General features: G+C 36.6%; 1 protein-coding gene across 4 annotated transcripts in view; it reads left to right on the top strand.

The window, feature by feature from the left end:
* The window catches only part of LOC104575445 (mitogen-activated protein kinase kinase kinase 7), a 32130-nt gene that overhangs the window by 2329 nt on the left and 7638 nt on the right, over positions 1-22163 (top strand). For 2 of the 4 annotated variants that reach the window (XM_088519769.1, XM_010222786.2), the window contains exons 1-3: positions 6626-6784; positions 9435-9515; positions 16491-16558. In XM_088519769.1, the coding sequence (XP_088375895.1) occupies positions 6736-6784; positions 9435-9515; positions 16491-16558 (198 nt within the window). In that variant the 5' untranslated portion in view covers positions 6626-6735. Of the gene's footprint in view, positions 1-1455; positions 1585-2700; positions 2832-3833; positions 3916-5173; positions 5326-6625; positions 6785-9434; positions 9516-16490; positions 16559-22163 lie in introns of those variants that run through there. The other 2 variants (XR_015913095.1, XM_088519768.1) reach the window with 2 other exon arrangements.

The following is a 22163-nucleotide window of genomic DNA, read 5'->3' as shown; positions in this document are numbered from 1 at the left end:
GGCAGTGGTGGCAGGAACAAGGGAAAAAGCTGTTGCTTCCTTGTCTTGTTGTCGCCGGGGGCACGGGCCTCAGGGAGGGAGCACGAGCGGCGCAGTGCTCCGCTGCGCAGCAGCGGCAGTGTCAGCCCTCCTGCTGGGCCCCCTTTGCCACGGCTGGTAGCAGCAAAGGGTGAAAATGGAGCCAGCAGTACTCTGGCTGCATGGGAGGACACTGCTTTGCCGTCCTCAGCAATCTGCCTTTGACTTTGATCACTACCTTTGTTTCCAGCATCCCTGCGAACACTGACAGACAAAGCTGGGGTTGTTGTCCCCGTTGAGCAGCTTTTGAACTCCTTAGGCGGTGTTCAGCGGATTTGAGAGGTGTAAGGGGTCTTGGAGATGCTACATTGTGATGTTTTGTAAAATCAGCAGCTGGGAGAAGTCCCAATTAGTGCCTGTACTGATAGAGGCTTCAGATTCCTGCTGTAGCCTGTTCTATTTGGCTTGCAGGCAGCTGCGCCAAGAACACACGGCCTGGTCTGACAGGGACAGGGGCAGGAGAGCGTGGCAAGAGGGGAGCCTGGTGCAGTGCTGTGTTGTGGGGTGGATATCCACATCAAACAAGGCTTCAGCAGTTCCACCACTTATGAAATGATTTATCTTCGTGATGCTTTCTGATTACGTATTACCAAAAAATCTCTCAGACATTTTATGCCATTTTTGTTTAGTGCCTGAAGACAGATGAATAAATCCATAGCATTTGTATTCTTGAACTTCATTGTCATGTCCCTGATCATTCACATTTCTTTTCAGTGCTTGCACGAGTTATCATTATAGAGCACAAATTCTTCTCTTTCAGTCTCTGAACATTTTTATTCTTTATTTTAATATCATCTAAATATGATGTCTGCATATTTTACAGGATACTTAGGAACATTTAATTTATGATAAAAGAGCTTGAAATAAGTAATGAATATGACAAAAAGAGCAACTATAATAAGTAAGGAGGAAAATAAGGTGGTGAAGAACTGGGAAATCTATTGATTTGTTCACCTGAAACTTGCTGACTGCTAGAAACTTGTAATTAATAAACAGTGCTAGATGTGATAGAGGTGATATTGGCTAGTGTATTGGGGCTACCATCGAAGAAGTGAGTTTGAGGAGAATATTGGAAGGCAACAAGTCTCATCAGTAAGTCCTCAATACAAGAGAGTTTTGAAACTTAATAGATCATGTTTGGGAAGACACCAAGTGGAAAGGATGATTTCCAGAGAGAAACGTTGTTAACTGTCATGCCGACAAATAATTTCAGACTTAGGTTAGCATAGATCAAACTTCAGAAAACTTTTTTTCTCTCTCAATTGAACTAGCATGAGGTGGAAGGAAGCATATAGAACTATTTATCAACAGAAACTGTACTTCTTTTTAATGTGTTGTATAAAAAAGAAACAATTTACAGTGATGGCTTTTTTCCAGGTAGCAATTACAGTGAAAAATGTGATGTTTTCAGTTGGGGTATTATTCTCTGGGAGGTAATCACCCGTAGGAAACCTTTTGATGAGATCGGTGGTCCAGCTTTCCGCATAATGTGGGCGGTTCACAATGGTGAGTTGAAAATATATTACTCCCCTTAAATTGTGTGTTTCACCCATAAATTTGCTAAATGCTCTGAGCTGCTTAAGTAAATACTTTTTTGCATCACTAGATTTTTATCATGCTTCATCTTACTTGAAACTTGTGTGGCGCTTTTACTTGGGGTCTTACTTTTTATGGCCAGCATGTTTTAAATGCTTGCTATTTTCTGTACCCTATGTCTTTACATCTCTTGTGTTAAAGAACTTCTTTACTGTGAGGGTGACAGAGCACTGGAACAGGCTGCCCAGAGAGGTTGTGGAATCTCCTTCTCTGGAAATCTTCAAATCCCAGTTGGACGTGACCCTGTGCCACGTGCTGTAGGTGTCCCTGTTTGAGCAGGGGTGTTGGGCTAGTTGGACTAGATGATCTCTAGAGGTCCCTTCATATCTCAACCATTCTGTGATTCTATGAAACGCAACTGAGTGTTTATAGGTAGCATTTGTTGTTGAAATGATAAAAAAGTAGAAACTTGAACAAAGAAACAGCTGAATAGTATGTAAAATATTTGAATAAAATATATAAAATTGAAAACATGCATATATTAATTCTGTCTTAGGCCATGAGAAAACGGCCCAAAATAGGTCCTTTTAGTACTTTAAGGCAGTTCCTAAGACCAGAAACAGCCTCAGAAATACATATATTTTTTTCCTTGTAAGTACAGTACTAGGAATCAAAGACTGACTACTGCTTCCTTCCTAACTTTGATTAGACCTTTACTCTCTAGAAAGTGGTAATGTTTTAATTAGCTATTGTAATTAGAATTGCAGTACATCTCAGTTAATTTATTCAAACCACTACCAAAATAAGTTTGTCATTTTTAAAAAAGAACAAAAGTTGTTGTTCTACGTGCTTGTATGTAACTGCAACGTGAACATAGTGTAAGCAAAGGGACTATTTTGTCAGGGTGGGTGTGTTGGGGTGTGCTTTTCTTTGAGATGCAGTTAAGTGCAGGCCAGTTCCTCAGACTACAATTAGCTATATGTTTTTCTGTACTTATTTAACAAAATATCAGAAAAAGGTCTGTCATTGTCATCCTTCTTATGGTCCACTAAGCGAATTAAGGAGTTTTTCTAACTTCACTTCTAGGTACTCGGCCACCACTGATCAAAAACTTACCTAAACCGATTGAGAGTTTAATGACCCGTTGTTGGTCCAAGGATCCTTCACAACGACCATCCATGGAGGAAATTGTCAAAATAATGACACATTTAATGCGGGTAAAAAAATTGCTTAAGTATCCTAATCCTTTTTTTAAACAGTTACATTATGGAAGGTAGGCTTTTTTTTTTCCAGTGTTTTACTCACACTTTTTGTTTTTCAGATGCAAATTAAAGCAGAATTTGTAGTCAAGGCCTTAAAAAGATATGAAGTACAGTGGCAGAGAAGAGGATTAATTCCACTCCTCTGCCTATGGGACCTGTGCTAGATCAAACCATTGCTGGTTGGACCAGCAAAATTTTGATTATTACAGAGCTCTCCTCTAGTGTGTCACTTAGCCATTTCCTGGATTTTTGACTGCTTCTTTGAAGGCCAGAATATGCATAGTTCCTGTTTTTTGAACACTGCAAAGTGAACAGATGCTCTCTAGGTCTGAAATACTTTTGTGAACAGCAGTATTTTTTCATATGTCAGTTATTTCAACACCCTTTTTTGGGGCGGTGGGGGGGAGTAGGAATTACTACTTTATTAAATAATCTAAAAGTAGAAAATGATACTGCGTAAACAAAACTTTGTGAGCACCACAGGTGTAGTATTCACATTTTTTTCTAATCCAGAAAGCTTTTGAAAGAATGACAAGTTGAATTTCTTATCTTAAGTTTATTCATTTGCAGTGATGTCCTTCAATATCTTATCAATCCAATATGTTTTCGTAATATTAAATATTATGGAATATTCATTGTCCTATACATATTACATTAATACTGGGTAAGACACAGATGGTATCATGGAAGTGATTTCAGTCTGATTATCACCAGTGCAGGGTTTCTTAGAAATATCCTTACAGAACCAGACTGAAAAAGAGCTATCGTGCCATAATGTTTCATTTGTAACAAATATGGAAAAATTAATAAAAACCATACGTTTTTTTAATATATTTCTTAAAATAGTTGCATTTCTCTTTTGGGGGAGTTAATTATAGATTATTTTTATAAATTACTATTTAAAAAATTAAAAACTTTTTTTTTTTTTAATTAAAGCATTGTGTTTTTTTCCCACAGTACTTTCCAGGAGCTGATGAACCTCTGCAGTATCCTTGCCAGTATTCAGATGAAGGCCAAAGCAATTCTGCCACCAGTACAGGTAGGCTTGCATAAATGAGAGAAAAAGAACATGAAATGATAAAGGTGGGTCATAAAGCCCAGTCTTAGCTTGATTTTGAACTTGAATTGGGAAAGCTAACCTTTCCAAAATTTTAGACATTATCAAAGTCCAGTATTTTGTTAATATCTTACACCACATCATGTTCAATGTTTTCATCCAAATAGTTCTGCTGGAGTCGCCATGAATGAGAATTAACATGTAGTTAAGGGCTATCTCAGAAAAGGTCCAAGGTTTCCCTTTTTTTCATTAAGTTTGCTAGCATTTGATATTTTTACTCATGTGGAATGTTCAGGAAATGTTTTTTTTGTTTGTTTCTGTTTTTTTTTTTTTAACTGTTTTAGAAACTGTAGCTGTTTTCGGTTCTGATCTCCACAATTTAAATTTGAAGTTGTTTTATGTTAAGCTGAGATAAGTATACTAATATCTACTAAGTACAAAACTGCTTCTAGTTCACAGAAAGCTGAATGGAAAAAAACCTAGGGTAGGTTTTCAAGTAGTCTTGCCCACAGAAAAAAAAATATAATAGGAAATAAAGATCGTTTATGTTCTCAATTTGTCGACTGGTTTTCATCCTTTATTAGTTTTCAGCTGAAACGTCTTCACCTTCCACTGCTTGTTTGTTGTTGTTGTTTGTTTTTCTCCAAATTCCTGTTATTCAGCATAAAGCCTGGTTTGCAACTTAAAGTAACTTGAACTTGCAAATTGCAATACAAAATCTTTTCAGTTGTAGCAATATATTGGCTTTACTTTGTATTTAAATTTGTTCTCCACTCTTGTGGAGAGTGTGGAACTCTCTTGTTCTCTTGTTCTCCACTCTTCGGCACATGATTTTTAAGATGTGATTTATCTTTTTAAATTACCAATATATATTGGCTGTTACTTTCAGGCACTTGTTTCCGTTGTTATTCTAAAGCACAGTTAATGATTAACCTTATTGTTACTTGTGAGTGAAGTGACTGGGTTGTGTTGTTAATGTAGCATCTACCACAACAGTTTCAGAAAAAGCTAAACGTGGAGTTCAAAATGTCATCCAAATGCTTAGTAGGATATTCTGGCTTTTTTTCCCTTTTATATTTTACTAACGGATCTAAGCAAATCTTGCAGCATGACTTTTTTTTTTTTTTTAACTACTTTAAAACAAAATTAGGCTTCTGAGTAGACACCAGTAAACAATACACTTGGTATTTATAGTGAAAAGGCAGTTTCTTAAATGTTTTTCTATGTTGCTGATCTCTAGGTTCATTCATGGACATCACTTCCACAAACACAAGTAACAAGAGTGATGCTAACATAGAACCAAGCGACTTTCAAGGAACTTCTACTAATGACACTATTAAGCGTTTAGAATCAAAATTGGCACAGCAGATGAAAAATACAGCTAAGCAGCCGGTAAGCAAATCATGAATTTTTGAACCATAATAATGAAGTAGGTTTTAGCTGAAGAAATGATGTTATTGCTGTGATTGTTAGATATCTATTTTAGTTTGTTTTTCAATTTAGCAGCCTTTTTAAATGTATAGTTTCTAAATGTATTGAGTGTTTTTTTGCATATCCTGATGGTCTATAGAGACATAAGATTTTGCTTGTTCACAGTCCATTTTTATAAAGGATTGCAACAAGGAGGATATTTTGCTTGTAACATAGACACAAGTAGAACACAAACTGGATTCCTCTATCTCGTATTCTTGCTATAGAGAAAAGTAATAATACTTATTTTGTCAGTAGTAGTAACCAGAACTTGCTTCTAGGTGGTAGCTGCAGTTACAGCAATGTCCATAATGAAATGAGAACAGAGTGAAACAACTTCTGAAAAGCAGAGAAACATGAGGAATAACATGAGTCAGGAAGGAGCTCAAAGCAGCAAGGCAGTATTGTACACTTCAGCTTTTTTAATACGAAAATTGCACATTGGGCAGTGGTAAATCAAAAAGAAAAATTATTTTCCGGATAACCACTTGCTCTAGCTGTTACAAGAATAAGACAGGTAGTCTTGGACCCTACCTGGGAATATAGAGGTGATTCTCAGAATAAGTTTGTTCATTAACTTAAATTAATGGTAAGTTGAGTTGGTCACCAACATAAGTTAATGATGCTCCCTCAAGAAATGCTTTAAAGATACTGAACTTAATAAAATACTAGTGTGTCTTTTTTCAAAAGTAGTATAAAATTTAAGTCAGTAAAGAACACAAAAAGACAAGGAAAATGCTGAATGATTCAGAAAATATACAGCTCTACTAAGATATCTATGAAACCCTAAGCACTTCATTTAATTTAAAAGTATTCCTTAGTTTAAAACTAACATTTATATTGAAACTCCTTTATTTATATTAGCACCAAAGTAATAGTGACACATGAAAGGATTAAGCATTTATGGGAATTACGAAAATACTAAAGGTTGTATTTCATCTGGGATAGAACGCTAGAAAGATAATCTTGTGCCAACACTGGCATCAGTCTGCTCAATTCAGTCTTGGTAAAGTTAGATTCTTTTGAAAGTTGCAAAATACTTGGTTCTGTGCACCAATAATATGAAAACATTTTAGCTATTGTAAATTTAAATACAAATTTAAATGCTGTCATTTTTAAGTGCAAATTACAGAGATATATTTTAGCCTACATACTGAGCGCTTTATGGAGGGGCTCCTGCAAATATGTATTTTTTCTTTTAAAAATGTGGTTGTTGAAACAGGGTGATCCTGGCCGTTTGAGTTTACCCCCATCTCGTGGGAGCAGTGTGGAGAGCTTGTCAGATGTTCGTGGGCGACCACAGTCAGCCCTCGTTTCAGGAGAAGCCAAAGGATGAGTGCTGACATGTCTGAAATAGAAGCAAGAATAGCTTCCACCACAGGTAAAAAATAAAGGGTGTTTGCGGGATAGAATGAAGAACTGGAAGAAAGGAAGGAAGATGCAAAACATAATAGTGTTACAGATGATTAATAAGATTAGCCATATGAAATACTTAGACTTTGCATGTACTCCTTATTTTCATTTAAGTGTGGAGAAAACAATGACTTATTTAACAGTTGTGCACTCCTCTGTCACAAAGGTTGCACATATTTAATTGGGGTCTTCTAAGATTGATTACAGAGAGGTTATGTTTGTTGAATTAGATTTTCACCTTTCTGAAATAATAGAGGTTTCTTTTTTAATATCGTTCCTATTCCAAGTGCACATGTTTTTGCCTTTGCATCTAATTAATATTATTTAATCTCTGCTGTCAAGGTTATTATCAAAGTTATTACTGAGATAACATTTCCTTCGAGATTATTTTAATACATTGGAATGAGAAGGTGGGTTTAGAATTTGGCATGTTCCCTAAAAAGTTTTAAAATCCATTTTGAGAGAAGTGGATTTCAGAAAGAGAAACTAGAAGGTTATTTTATTTATCATAATACCAAAGTGCTTCTGTCCGTCTTTTTTTTTTTTTTTTTTTTCTTCTCCTTCACCCTCTCTTTTTTTAAAAAAGCGTAACTACAGTTATGTTGCTGGATTTGCTTCAGGTAGTCATAAACTAGTCTGTCTAAATACTGAATTTCTGAGTGAATTGGAGTTTATGTGTAAGTATAAATTCATAATCTTATGGTGAAAACAATCTTTATTTTTTTTTCAGAAAAGCAAATTAATAAAAATCTGTATACCTGACACTTTCTTGTCTCTTCTCTTCGTCAAAGATACTGTTGATAAATCTAAACAAACTTCCCACGTGAAACTTTTTATTAAGATACATAAGCACAGATTTAAATAATGAGACAAAATTACCTTGATTAGTCCAGGTTTATTTATTTCACGTGGTCTTTCTCCACCTACCTTAAATATTAGGGTAATTGAGTAACTATAATCAGGAAACGTGCATCTCATTATGGCTATCTTCTGCATTATGACTATTTGATTTTTTTGATCATTATTGTATTATAATTACTCCAAGATCCTGTTTTACTAAATACTGAAGATACTCACGAGATAATACTACCTTCCCCTGAACAGTTTTTACATTAATGTTTTTATTTTAAGGTCTTACTCTAAGATTTCTTTTCTGTACTGTCAATATTTGACTAGATGACTGTGTAGCACTTCTCACTCTGAATATCTCTAAAGGTTTCCTAACACAGAAGGTAGCTGTGTACTTACCTGATGATAACAACATGTTGTTTTTATTTTTGAGTATGTCAAGACACTAGAAACACTAGACACTACGACACTAGAAAGTCAGTGCAAGATTTTGACTTTAGTGGAGATGACCTTGACTCTGTTGTGCGAGCCTTTTAATTTTCCTGCTTTGTCTTTCATAAGTAGACTGTTTTGAATAGTAATTGCTATTTCAGAATATTTTTAAGATTTTCATGGCTGTAGGGTTTCCTTTTCTTATAATAAATGCATATATTTAATATACTGTTTTATTTAAACAAAAATACTTAAGGCAGTGGTGGTCTTCTGGAAATAAGACCGAATCCATCTAGCCTTTTAAAAAAAGAGCTGAAAGCACTGGTTTAGTTGTTTGGGTTTTGTGGGGTTTTTTTTTGTTTTTGTTTTTGTTTTTTTTCTTTTCAACTGTGTGACAGGAATGATATGCTGTGAATGTGGAAAAAAGAATCATGGGTGTGGTGATATTGGGCTATTGTTAAGAATAAATAAGTTAGTTATTTAGTGTTCTTGTTTCATCCATTTCTGGATTAAGCATAGAACCTATCACACTGCACATTAATATTAGATAGCAAGTCTGAGATGAACTTACTGCAACCCTATAATTAGGAGGTATATTTATATTTTTCTTCAAATAGGTATTATATAATCTTAAACTAACAAGTGGAAAAATAAAGAAAAAAACCCTAATGTTTAGATTTTATTCCAAAACATAAAATATTTCTTGAACATCATTCGAAAATGAAAAGGTTGGTGGTGATATCCTGCTTTCAAAAAAAATGAAAAAAATCAGTAATAGAACAAAAGAATAGACGTCAGGATTGATTACTGAATCTAAGAGAACAATAAGCATAATTTAGGGACAGATTAGATTTCACTTAACAAGAAATGATGATTCAAGGAAACATAAGCTCCAACTAGTAGTCTTGTGTGTAAAATAATGCATACCTGAGACTCAGGAGGAAGTATAATGTGACTTAAGGAGATCAAGAATATATTTCTGTTTTAAATATTCAGGCGATATGAAATAATTTAATTTATTCTCTGTTTAGATAACTACATTTGATTTTTCCCCTTCTTTGTTGCCATGCTGCTTTCTGTGTTTGACTTTTATGTTGCTAACTATAACTAATTACACTTTGTTGTATTGATGGCTAATTCCGCATTTTTGCTTTTTAACAGTTGCTTTACTATTTTGTAAGCATGAGTGGAAGGCAATGCAGTTTATTCTGCATGACATATTCTGCATGGTTGATAGTTTAACAAAATTTATAAAAAATGCAATAATACGAATTCAGTAATTTTGCTATTGCCATTTTAGTGTTTTGCATGTGTATTGTATATGTGTATTTTTTCAGCCTATTCCAAGCCTAAACGAGGCCACCGTAAAACTGCTTCATTTGGCAACATTCTGGATGTCCCTGAGATCATCATACCAGGTATCGCAGACCAGGTGAACGGGTCTATTGATTAAGATGCTGGAATAATGATCAGACTGCTGAAAATACTTTTTGCTCCAGCTGCTCTAAGGCAGAGCTAGAAATATCCCGATAAATTTTTTCACAATGTCTCTATAAGGAGAAGCATGATCTCTTAGTGCTAACTTTTAAAAAGTAAAGCTTTTTTTTTTTTTTTTCTTTATGACTCTTATGCTAGATTCTTACTATGCAGCAGAAGTACATATGCAGTGTTTTATTGCAAAACTTTATATTTATTGAAGAATGGACTTACACAGATCTGGGCAGGAATTTTCAGTGTAACTTACATAATCAACTAAAATCTTCTAGAGCTAAAATAGGTTTGCATGAAGTATTGTGTTTAAGTTAATGCAAACTTAAATTATTAGAACAGGCTTCTGACAGGAAGAAAATCAGGATAATCAGCACCATAGCCGGTAATTTCAGTTGGAACTCTAATGAATAATTCTCATCAATCTTAAGTCTAAATTTAATTAGGAATATATCTTTTCCCATTTCTTTTTTGCAATCAAAATGGATTTATCTCTTTCATTTCATACTTCTCAAGGACTAAAAATAAGTATAATCAATCCCAAACTGTGATAGGTGCACTATTAGTGGCATGCAAGTCACTTCAAAATGATTTGTCAGAGTCAGGAGCTGCCAGTAACAGTATCTGTTGCTAATCAGGATATCCATTAAAAACTGTGAACCTGTACTCTAAATATGTCCTCTGATGAAGCGTCCGTTTAAATCTTGATCATACGTAAATCTTGGTAAATTTCTATTACCCAGTGATTAAAAAAAATAGCTATTAAAACTCTTTGTATGAGTTTGATATTTCAAAGTTGAATGCAAAAGATGCAGCGCTGCACAAAAAGGTTTTTTTTTTAAATAACTTCATTGAAAGTTATGTATAAAAACATAAAATGTCAAAATACCTGGCAAAAAGTAACTGCCAAGAAAATAAGACACTCTCAGTGAAAACAAAAACCTCTTTTGCATTGAGACTAATGAAGGAGCAAGAAGCTACGCTAGTGTAGCTTTCTACTGTCTTTTCAAACAGTCCTGGCCCGCCATGACACGTAGGAATTACTGAGAGAGTGAGGAAAAGAAGGGGCAAAGCCACAAAGAGGTCTGTCAAGCTTGGCCTTGTCAGGAAGGAATGGGAGCGTGGTGAATACACCAGGAGAGGTTCCTTGGGCACCTGCTACCCTGTTTGTCTGCCCGTTTCAGTACACGAGGCTTCAAAAACAACTTTGCGACTTTTGGAGAAGAAAAATTAAACATAAAAAGGTCAATGAAACTTAATGCCACGTAGTTTTCTCAAAATAGATTGTGCCAAACATATCTGATACCTTTTTGAAGTCTGTCTCATTTAGGCAGAGGGACTTAATTAGCTACCCTTCTTCTGGACAGTTTTAAATATTAATTGAACCTGATGAAATAAGAATTCTAATGTGAGTTTGGGATAGTTAAACGAGAAATATCAACCCGTAGAACTAGAAGAGTGTATAGGATTGGAACAGGCGTAGGAATTAATTTTCTCAAAGGTTTAATCTTCAGCAGTGTAAGCCTTACATGAGTGCTATTGAAATGTGCTGCAAATGCTTTTCCAGGAGCTGTTATTAAAAAAGAAGGGGTTGGAGTAGGATGAACTGTGTTGTGATTCAAAACTCATGTAAGCAGGGTAAAATTCGGAGTCATGCACTGAAAGACTAATAACAATCCCTTCAATAAGATAAGAGCTTTCTGGAGTGGAAATGATTACAGAGGACCATAGTATCTGCACACAGCTGAATCCAAGGCAGAATAAGTCATTCATATGATGTAATTGAAAAAAAAAAAAAAAACTGTGATATTTTCGGTTTCATTTCCAGAGGTCTTGTTCCAAGAGAGATATGAAAATAAATAAAACTTAAAAAAATAAAATAAAAAGGGCATTAGTGCTATTTTGAGTGCTTGGCGGTCTGATCTGGAACACGACACACTATTCTGGTGAGCCATATGAAAGAAACATAGGCGCGCTCTGAATTAACAGCAAGAAACTCTTCTTGGATGGTATGGAGAATGCGAAAAAAGAAACTAACATGGCTTTTTTAAGCCTACAAAGTGAAAGTTAAGAAATGAATAATCTTTTTCTATAAATGAATCTGCAGATAAAGACTAGTGAGAGAGGCACTTAAGGTAAAAAACAGTATTGGCACTAAGGGATAAAAATGTAAGTTGTCTGGGCTGTAAAAAGCTGTCAGAACAGCTTCCCAGTACAAATCACAGGGCCAAAAAAAAAAACTTTCCTATTCATAAAGTAGAGCTTAATTTTTATATGAAAGGGAAGTGAATATCTGTGTGGCAAGATAGCCCTGTGTTTCTCAAAAGCTTCTTGCTCTTAATATCATGTCCTTGCTTCTCACTTCATTCTTTTCCCTGCTGCCTTAGCGCAGCCTTCAGTCCCTGCCCTTTAACGCGCTTCCCCCTTCCTAATTGCGCTCCTGGCCCCCAGACCAGGACCCGGAGCAGCTCCCGCCACGGTACCCGCTTCCCTGCCGCGCCGGCTCCTCGGCGCGTCACCGCCGGCCCCGGAGCAGCCTCTGCGGAGCACAGGGCAGAGCAGCTGCCCCTGCTCCGCTCCGCTCCGTTCCGTGGGGGCGCAGGGCAGCGCGGGCGCTCCCGGGAGTCAGCTGCTCCGGGCAGGGCTATTTTGGAAATGCGAGTGCCGCATCTGCCAGCGTTCCCTGCCCTGTGCTGCCCTGGCTGCCTCCTTCCATCCGCTGCTTAGGCCCTTTAGGTTGCAGGAAGTACATTTTTCTCATCTCAAAATAATCTGTTTGCAAAAGTAGTTTTTTCAGTATACATTGGCTGTTCTTTCTAAATAGTTTTTCAAATAAGCATGAACTGAACTTTCTTTAATTTGTGATGCTGTGTTTTGAGACTGGTATACAAAACTTAAAAATTAAAAAATGGATCAGCAAATTCCTTTCTAGTTTACCAGTTTGGTCAGTGATCTCTCTGTGGTTGTAAAGTGCGAACAGGTAGCCAAGTGTACTGCCCCTTTATAGCATACATAATAGACTCCAAAATTTTATCTTATAGATAAATATGAAAACCTAGGCATCACCAAAAGCTTAAATAGCTATATGTTTAAAGAAAAAAAATGTATAGTTTGTAATATGATCAATAAAGATATGTAGTATGCTCTTTGGATGCAAACCAGGTGAGCAGCATCTGGCAAGGGTGCCTGGAGGTAAAGGGTTTATTTATTTATTTATTTTTCCCACTGGCAACATTATTCATCTCATGCATTTGTGTCTGTAATCTCTTCATTTAAAACTTTGTGTCACACAGGGTTGTAGGATTTTTATAGTGTTGACACTACATAAATGATTATGCAAGACAGAGCTATTTTGCTGGGTATCTTTAGAAGGTGTATAGGAATCATGGATGCTTCAGTCTGTAATTTTTCTGGATGCTTTCAAAACTGGTGTAAGACAGAAATCCCATCCTGTGTCCTCAGATCACTTCATTCTTCCAGAATCAAGATCAATGTCTTCAATTTTGTGATTTATTTAAAATGTTGTCTTTTTGTCTTCTGACACTATTATATTCACTCATGATGCTCCAGTCTAAGTGAGGTTTGATTCTAACAGATGCCCAAAAAGGGTAGTAACTAAGGGGGAGGGACTTGAGAGTGGTGTGCATGGAAAAGAAAGGGAGAACATGATCTAGGTCCAACAAATAGGAAGCCTAAAATCTAAAAAGAGGGGAGTGAGAGAGAAGCTTGTGCTTTGCCTCAAGGATGCAAACAATGTATTATTGTTTTCATGAGAGAAGCACAAGCAGTGTCTATGTTTGTGAAAGCAGCTTCTTGTTTCTGAGACAAGGAAGTACGTTCGTGATGCTCTGGGGGAAAAACTAGTGTGAGAATCTTGAAGCAGCTAAGAGGGAGTAAGCTGGGGAGCACAATAAGAGTAATGCAGGAAGGAAGATGGTAATTTCCTTGTGAGAAAAGGAAAAGCTGGAGGTCAAAAAAAGGGAAAGTGCAGAAAGGATAAGGAAAATAAAATGGAGGAAGATAGTTGAAGGGAACGTATACCTTCAAATATTTTTCTTATCAACAATGCTTTGCAGCATTAAAACTACTATAAAACCCTGTCTTATTATTTCTCTTGATTTTTGACTCCTAGGTATGGTAATGAATGAGTTTCCTCTGAGGCTCTTTTCCTCCATTCTCCTCTCCACCTGCCTCCTGTCCTTAGCTTTTTTTTTTTTCTTTTTCTCTCTCTCTCTTCACATTCATTGTATCTTCATGTGTCGTTAAAGAGAACATAGCTTGGGCGTTCCAGTAATTGTACTTCTTGCCCGCAAGATAGGCACTTTGAGAAAGGCTGAAAGCAGGACCTCGCCACTACTCTTAAGAATTTGGAGCTTCTAAACCTATGTTACAGTAAGCGTTTGAACCGTAAATGACGTATGATTTCATAGGATATATTACTGTTTCAGAATATCTTTTTTAAAAAAGTATTGCAACAGGTTTTTTTTTCAGTTCATTTTAGCCTTTTTTAGAGCTGCATTGAATTGAAGTTTTTCTGTGTCTTTAGATGGTGATCAGGCATTCAAAACTCTCTTTATGTGTAATTGGATGCCTGTTGATTTGTAATCTTAAAGCCCTATGAACTGTTGAAATCCTGACATAGTACATCTGTATATTGCCTACTGTTACAGACAGGGGGGTGGCATTTATGTATGACTCTTACAAAGAGGAAAATTAAATTTTAAATTGATGTAGAGGTAAGAATAAGTTTAAAATAACATAAAGCATAGAGATGTTGGAATAATAATTTCAAATAAAGGTTTCATATTGTATAGTATATTTTTCAATCAAAATTAATTCTTGAATCTGGAGCAATAAGTATTTGTTGATTTGTAGTCTGTTTCTGCTTTGTCTAAGCTATTTGCCAGATGTCTGCAGTAATTACACTAACTCAAATGGCATTGCCTAGTAGAGCTTGCTCTTATCTCATGCTACTAATTTGAATATTTTTCATTTAAAGATATTCATTTATTAGAGCACAATGGCTTTGGCCCCTCCTTCTTCCCCCAAAGCATTTTCTTTACTTTCTTGCACCCCACCCTGATTATTTTAAATTTTTGGCAACCATGATCTAATACTTCAGCAACACATGTGCTGGGTTCTTTAAATTCACAAATGTTGCTAATCTGAAATGAGAATTTCAGATATTTTTGCAAGCTTATTTCAGCTGGGCTAATTTTAGAATGGTGTTGTTGAATGAAATGTGCACATAATTGTTGTGTCAATCATGGGTGGATCATCCATATCTTGAGTATTGCGATGATCTATAGCAGTTGGATGAATTATCTATAATATATAATTGTCTAATGTATGATGGTGTTTTTAAATGGTCAGGTAGCTAAAATGGGCATATTCAAAAATTTTGCTGTGTCCTTGTCCTTCATACATACTCTCACGTCTTCATAAGTATTTAATGCAATATAGTTATTGTTGCTTAGGTAAGTATCTGTGTTCTCTGAATTTAGGAAGCAAAACCTCAAGGCCACAGAGAAGCTGCAATTCAAATTCACTTATACCCAGAACCAAGAATATATTCCCAGTCTAGAATCTTTCTCAGTTTTGTGATGTATTTGTTTTTCATAGTAATTTCTAGAGATTTTAGAGTATCAAATGTCTTGACAAAGTGGTAAAGTGGCACCAAATTTTGTATTGCTGCTTTGCGATAATGCGTTCCTATAGGCAATAATAACTGATACTTAGAATTCAAAATATGTTTCCTTAAAAACGTATGCATTAATATTAAGCAGTTAGTTTTACATCTTTGTAGCAATTGCTGTGAATCAAAACTTCTATTAAGAAGGGCTGTGCAGTAATGCTGGGATGATGCTGAAGAAAAGAAATATCTAAGACGTTGAAAAGCTAGAAGCCTGTTAGAGGACACTGCCGAGCAAGCTGTGCTGCTTGCTGAGTTGCTGTGGGGGCTAGGGGTGCAACTGCTGTAGTACGTGTTTCGAATGCTACCCACTAGTAGAAAAGTTACGTAATGCAGATCTAAGACCAAGAATTTTGAGCATTGTCAGCTGTTACTCAGGGCGTTTTGGTGTTTCCTTTTGAACAGCTGACCTGCTCTCAAGAGACAATATAAACAATCCCAGCAATAAAAATCAAAGTGCTTGGGGAGATTCTATTGCATAATCTGCTTTATTTTTAAGGAGACTCAGTTTCCTGGAAATGCCTTTGAGTGTCAGTGCGGCAATTTAAGCTGTTCTCTCTGGCTGTCACTAGTGGATAATTGCGAACAGGTGGGAGGAGAAGAGGAAAAGATTACGGCATTGTGCTCAGGAGCTGATAGCAAGATGTGGTTTAGCTCCTTTTCACACTTTTTTAGAGCATGAGAATAGGACTTTCTGTTTTGTTCGTATTTTTCTTCCTATGCAGAGGACAAAGAGCTTTCCCTTTGACCAGAAGCAAGCGCTTTTGCTTCTTAGTTTTAGTAGGCGGGGGCTTAGCGCAGCGAGAAGCCCTTGCTGTGTTTCTTAAGCACGCCGAAGAGCGACAGGTTAGAGCTGGCAGCGCGTTATCGTAGCAGTCTAGCTTTTAGAAATCCCCATAACGTAACGCACTTGAAATAGATGTCGTCATCAGCTCCTGCCCCAAGTACTAAGCCTGGTCAAATACATGTGACAGAAGATGGTGGAGCAGAGTGCAGGAGCTATTCATGTGGTAGGAGTGGGGGTTGTATTAGGCGATACTTTTTGTTGACAGGCCAGCACGTTTTGAGTTAAAATTCTGCAGCTGTCTCTCTCTCTCCCCCTCTCTCACTTTCTCTCTGTGGATTTGTACAAATTCCAAGCTCCTCTGCCACAGTAGCACCCTTAGTTTACTCTGAATAGATCTCACGGGTTTGTTTTGTTTTGTTTTCCCAGCAGGAAACGGACAGCAGAGGCGCAGATCCATTCAAGATCTCAGTGTTGCTGGAACAGAATCCAGTCAGGTAAAAGGCTTTGTGTCGTCTGTATCTTTCAGTAGAGCCCACGGGAATTCTGTACCAGGAAACTGCTTTGTTGAGTTTTCACCTCCGATACTTGCGTGGGAATGATGTGGAGGGTGACCTGGGATGTTTTAACTGGACAGAGCGGAGCGTTGTTTGGGTTGCATTTAAGTCAGAAGCTGTGGGGCTCGTCCATGAGTGAGATTCTAGGTGAGAGCTGCTACCTGCAGAGCTCACGTGTAGCCCGTATCCCTCTGTGTACAAACAGTGTGTACACAGCCACGCAGCGTGGCTTGAGGCAAATGTCACGCAGGAAAGGCTTTCTACTCGCTATATGTGGAAAACATCTGTAATAACTGCTTATGGTGGTCTGAAGCAGTGATCTGTAGATTACGTTCACATTTCGCATAAAAATAAAAAGTATGCACATTAATAATAAATTTATAATATTGATCTCTGAACCCTGAAAGGTGACTTTTAGTATTACCACTCTGATTTCTTTCCAAAAGGTGTCCAAGAGGATGCTATTATTGAGCACAAAAAAATCACCATTGCAATGAGATATTTTATAATATCAAAGCTTTACATAGTATCTGGTGTCTTAAGTGCCATGGTAACAGACACAGTGGTACACTGTGTAAAATTTAAATTAACTGCAAACAACTTAAATGCAAAAAGTACACTTAAAGTTTGATTTGATTGTGTTTTATTTTGTGCTTTAATCACTACCTGTCTGTTTTACTAACTCAGTAGAGGATATTTGGTCATTAGTGTGAATTAGCAATTTTGAGATCCCTGTTATTTTTTGTATGTGGAAAAATACTCAGCGTGTTCATCAGGTTAATCAGGTTTCCATATTAAACATCCTACTGTAATAAACTAAAATAGGTGGTAATTTTAGGGGTGTGTCTTTATCAGGGAGATTAACATTTGATCCTTCTTTAATTTTGTGGAGCAAGGTAGCCATGGAAACCTCATCAAACCTGTGATATTATTAGTCCAGCTTTATACATTTATCAGAAAATAATGGAATGATTCTTAAATGCATTCTAATATCATTTAAAAAGGCAGGTTTTGAGGGGAAAAAAAGTTCAAAATTTAGTGAAGAATTTGATTACCTTATTCAGTTAATTCTAGAACAAAAATCAGGCAGGATTTGGGGGATGGGGGAGTGGGAGCCTGTCACCAAATACCACTCTTTGCCGTATAAATATATTGAAGTGTAGCTTTTTAAATAAGATCTCCAATTTATTCATTTTAATGAATAACATTTGAACAGATAATTTCAGCATTTACTTCAGGTGCTAACTCCTGCAGAACCTCTCTTTGAAAGTTGTTATGCTGCTAGTAGATGTTCTGGATGAATTATGCTTGTCACTAGGAAGATAGAGACAACTTTTCTTTACCTCACGGATCTCTGACGAGGCTTTATAGAAGTCTATCTGTCATGTTTTATTTTCCTGCTTGTGGTATTCTACATATTGGAAATCTAAGAGAAAGAATTATAGTTCCTTTTTTTTCTTTCTTTTTTTTTTCTTTTTTCTTTTTTTTTTTTTTTTTGCCTTAAAGAGCTTTGGAAGCACTGTGTTAAAATCCGATAAATTGTATATTTTAACAGGCACCTAAAACGCACTTTGGAGGACACTCGTGCACTACCATATAAATAAATAATGAAATTTCATAGGTTTTGGTATAAGAACAAATAGAGAAGTACTGAAACAGATTCTAATTATTGATACATATATTTTAAAAATCAGAAAGCAATTCTTTAAAAGCCAGCACAATGTACAAAAGAATACCAAAAAAAAAAAAAAAAAAAAAGGCAGCAAAAGACCTCGTTTCTAAGGTTCAGTGTTCCTTTTTATAAGTTTCCGTAGTTCTGGACCTCCTTCCCCATAATTTTTATTAACAAATCTTCAGCTGCTATCCGTATAGCCAATCTACAAGGCAAAGCAGAGAAATTTCATGTGTGACCAGCTTAGCTTCAGTCAGTTTATCATATCTCCCCACAGGCACTATAGCCTATAGGTTATCCTTTCTAATGTGAGAATCCCTTTCCCCATCCTCTTTTCATTGCAAACATCCTTGTTCTCTGCATTGCAGTCCCTATTTCACCCACTCTTCTGCATAGCCTCCTTCAGTGATCTCACATCTCTCTGTGCTTCTGTTCTGGCACCCTGTCCTTTTAAGCCCCTTTTCAACTCAAAATATAATGATTGCTGAAGGAATTTTTAGGTTGGTTTGTGGGAGGTTTTTACACCATTTCTCTGAAATGATCATTACTAGAGGTGGTCAGTAAAACTTTTATTAAACTTGTTTTTGTGGAAGTTGCCAATGTGTCGATATAGAATTATCCCATTGCAAATGGCCTTTTTTTTTTTTTTTTAATCAGGAGAGATTTTCCAATTCAGATCAAAGGGAAACAGCAGGTTCATAACCAGTAATCCTGTGGTTGTGATGCTTACCTGGGAAAACATAGACCGAGGCTTGCGTCTCCCTGCTTTAACATCTGACCTCTTGTATATTTTATGATTATTCTTATCCATATACTATTGCAAAACTTAGCCTCCCCGATGTGTCTTGCACAATATTATTTGTGTAAAGTAAAATGGCTCAAAGACAAGTTAGATGCACAAAAGAAGTAATAATCTCATTTTTGAGCAAGGAGAGGTGGGGGTGATGTCTAAAAACAAAAAACACTGTTTTATATATGGACTCTTTTGATTCATTATGACTACTGTTTTTGTGTTCTGGGACCTGAGGCATTTTCTGTTTCGCAGTATTCTTACCAAAGTTATCAACCACAGACAGTGACAGTGCTTTGAAGATGCATGTACTACTCAGTTTTTACATCATCAACTTACACAGAAAAATGTATGAAACCAGTTCTTTTTCAACCATTGAATCAGTCCTCCTAGAGAAACTGTGTTGAAAATATACATCTGCATTAAGTGCCCTTTTTTTTTTTTTTTTTAAGATTTGTGTAGGACTTGATGACCTTAGGTTGAACCTTATTCCAGGTGACCAGAGCAGAACAGACTACCCTTTCTGTAATCTTTATTTCCATCTTTTCCCATCCATATTTTGTGATACTCATTTTTCCATGTAAAATGTTCCGTTTCCACTGAAGCGATTCACCTGTCTTCTGATTTGCCTGTACGCTTGTTTTTAAAGCTCACAGAATAGTCCTGTATTTCTCTGGTCACACTGCTTTTCTTGCCTGAACACTTTGATAACCAAGAAGGAAATGTGCTGGCTCCAAACTGCAGCCGTAAAAGCTTTCAGTGCCTTGATGAACATGGCTAGGCTGGGTAGAATCATCTTCCCAGAATGTGGTATTTCATACCAATACACTGAGGAACGTATTTGGCATAATCCTGAAAGAATTGCAGCTTGTGGTCAGATTATTATTAAGACACCCGTTTTCTTGTCTACACATTTTTAATTGGGCATTTTTTTGTTATGTCGTCGTTCACAGGACTCTCTTAATATTAAAACCATCTCTTTTAAACTGGTATTTTTGGTAAGAACTGGTGCTAGACCTGAACTCTTACAGTTTATTTTGAGATACAAAAGATACGGTACATTAAAGAAAACGGTGTATCGAGCAGTAGAGGAGTAGTACATTAGGAAGCTTTGTGCGTGCCCACATGCATGCAAGTTAAGTGAGATAATTTGTGGAATCTGATATTATATAGATGAATCATTCTGTCAGTGAGATTATTCAATTGGTCACGGATGCACTTTTTTTTCTTTCCCCCCCATTCTCTTTCATAGGAAGATGAAATGCACAGAAGATGAGAAGGCAGAGCTAGTAGCAGTTAGGTTTGATATTTTGGGGTATTTTTGTTGTTGTTGATTTGTTTACCTGTTTAAATGGGAAATAATAGCTTTCTTAGAGGAGGAATTATTTCTCAGAGTGACCCAAGTTCTCAAGTCTGTATATCTATGAGAGATAGAAACTAAGAAGCTGACAACGTAACATGAGTTTGATGACCTGGCAAATATGTTTGGAGAGTGCCCTGACAAAGGAAATGGAACAAAAGGGTTAATTAGTAATTTCTGAGGCAGTGGGAAGGAGCAGACAGAAGACTTTGTGCTCCCATAAGCAAAGCCTCCTGTGGAAGGGTGAGGGAGGAAGGAGATTCTGGAGCTCCTAAGAGGACTCTGTCTTAAGCCAAAACGTTCACTAAAGGTGAGAAAATAGAGAAAGGGAAGTCTGTTTATTTTGCTTATCCCTTTCTCTCATTTCTCAAAACCTTTTTAGGTTAATAGGAGATTAACTTGAGTTTTATAACCTGCATAAAACCTGTTTTTTTACTATTACCAGAAACTGAAGAAATGAACTGTTAACACACAGTGCTTTCCAGGTGAGGTTTTTACAAAAGGTCCATTGAGGGTATGGAGATACCTAGAGGAAGCAAGGATGAAAAGGTATTTGTGAAAGGATAAGAGAAATTGCTTGCTACGGAATGGCCAGGGATTAGCTGTCAGAGGGGCTGGTGTCAGGGCAGGCGGCACAGCCTGGTAGAGCTGCAGGAGGCACAAAGCATCCTGCTCAACACTCACACTCAAACGTGAAAACCAAACACCTGGGCATTTGGGGGAACTTCCCGTAGGTTTTGTGATCCTATATAAATGTGCCTTATATAAGAATCCTTTATTCTAGCTCTGATAGTTTCATCTAAGTAGTGCTATCAAGGAAATGGGTTTATTCTGTGGATGGAACAAAACGATCTAGTTCAATAAACAGTCTAGGTCCACGGTTTTTGCTAAGTTACTTGAGTTAGAGTACTTTGTAGGTCTGCTTTGCCATCTACTATGGATGTTCAACTATTTCTTCCCCCCCTTAAAGAAAACGACTGATACTGTTAAATATGTTTGCTCCATCTTACAGTCTTTGACGTCAATCACCTAAGTGTGTTTGTCATTCACATCTGAGCACGCTGGCAGTAAACAGGTAGCACATCTTCTAGTGTCAACAAAGACTTCAAGACAAAAGCTTCTTAGGGATAACTAATGCACTTATCCCATCTGGAAATTTCTGTAGAATACTGATAGTATATTGCCCTGTTTTTGACTTCTAAAACATTAAATGATTAATAGAAAGGAAATTACTATTTTCGATACCTCTTGCAGTGGCTCTGTCAAAGAACGAATACAAGGCTAACTGATACATTGTTTTCCCAGTTTGGCAATTCCTTTGTTTTTATGGCATTTCTTGTTACTTACTCTCTGTATTTATGAATACACGTATTTCTCTTGACAATATGTGTATATTGCATTCACATATATGGGTTTCCTCAATAATTGAAGACCGAACTCAGCTGGAAAGATTAAATAGCACAAGGAAGTATATAAGTAAATTATATTAATTAACATAGTCTCTCTTTTATAATTAAAAATTATTTGCACAGAAGTGGAACACCTTAGGTTTGCAAACTTTTTGTCGGTGCGTAAGTAAGCAAGCCTAAAGTGTTCAGTACTGGAACAGTATTAACTGCTGCAAAATAAGGTTTGCTTTTTAAACAGTTTTTAAAGCTCTGAAAAGGTAATAATTGAGCCATGTTTCTGACTTCTGTGTTTTACCCAGGGGATTTAAATTATT

Source organism: Tinamus guttatus, unplaced genomic scaffold (genome assembly GCF_059628265.1).
Source record: "Tinamus guttatus ecotype Peru unplaced genomic scaffold, ASM5962826v1 Tinamus_guttatus_pri_ptg000070l, whole genome shotgun sequence".
Taxonomy (NCBI): domain Eukaryota; kingdom Metazoa; phylum Chordata; class Aves; order Tinamiformes; family Tinamidae; genus Tinamus; species Tinamus guttatus.
Note: the sequence above shows the minus strand (reverse complement) of the source record. Positions and strands in the feature narration are given on the sequence as shown.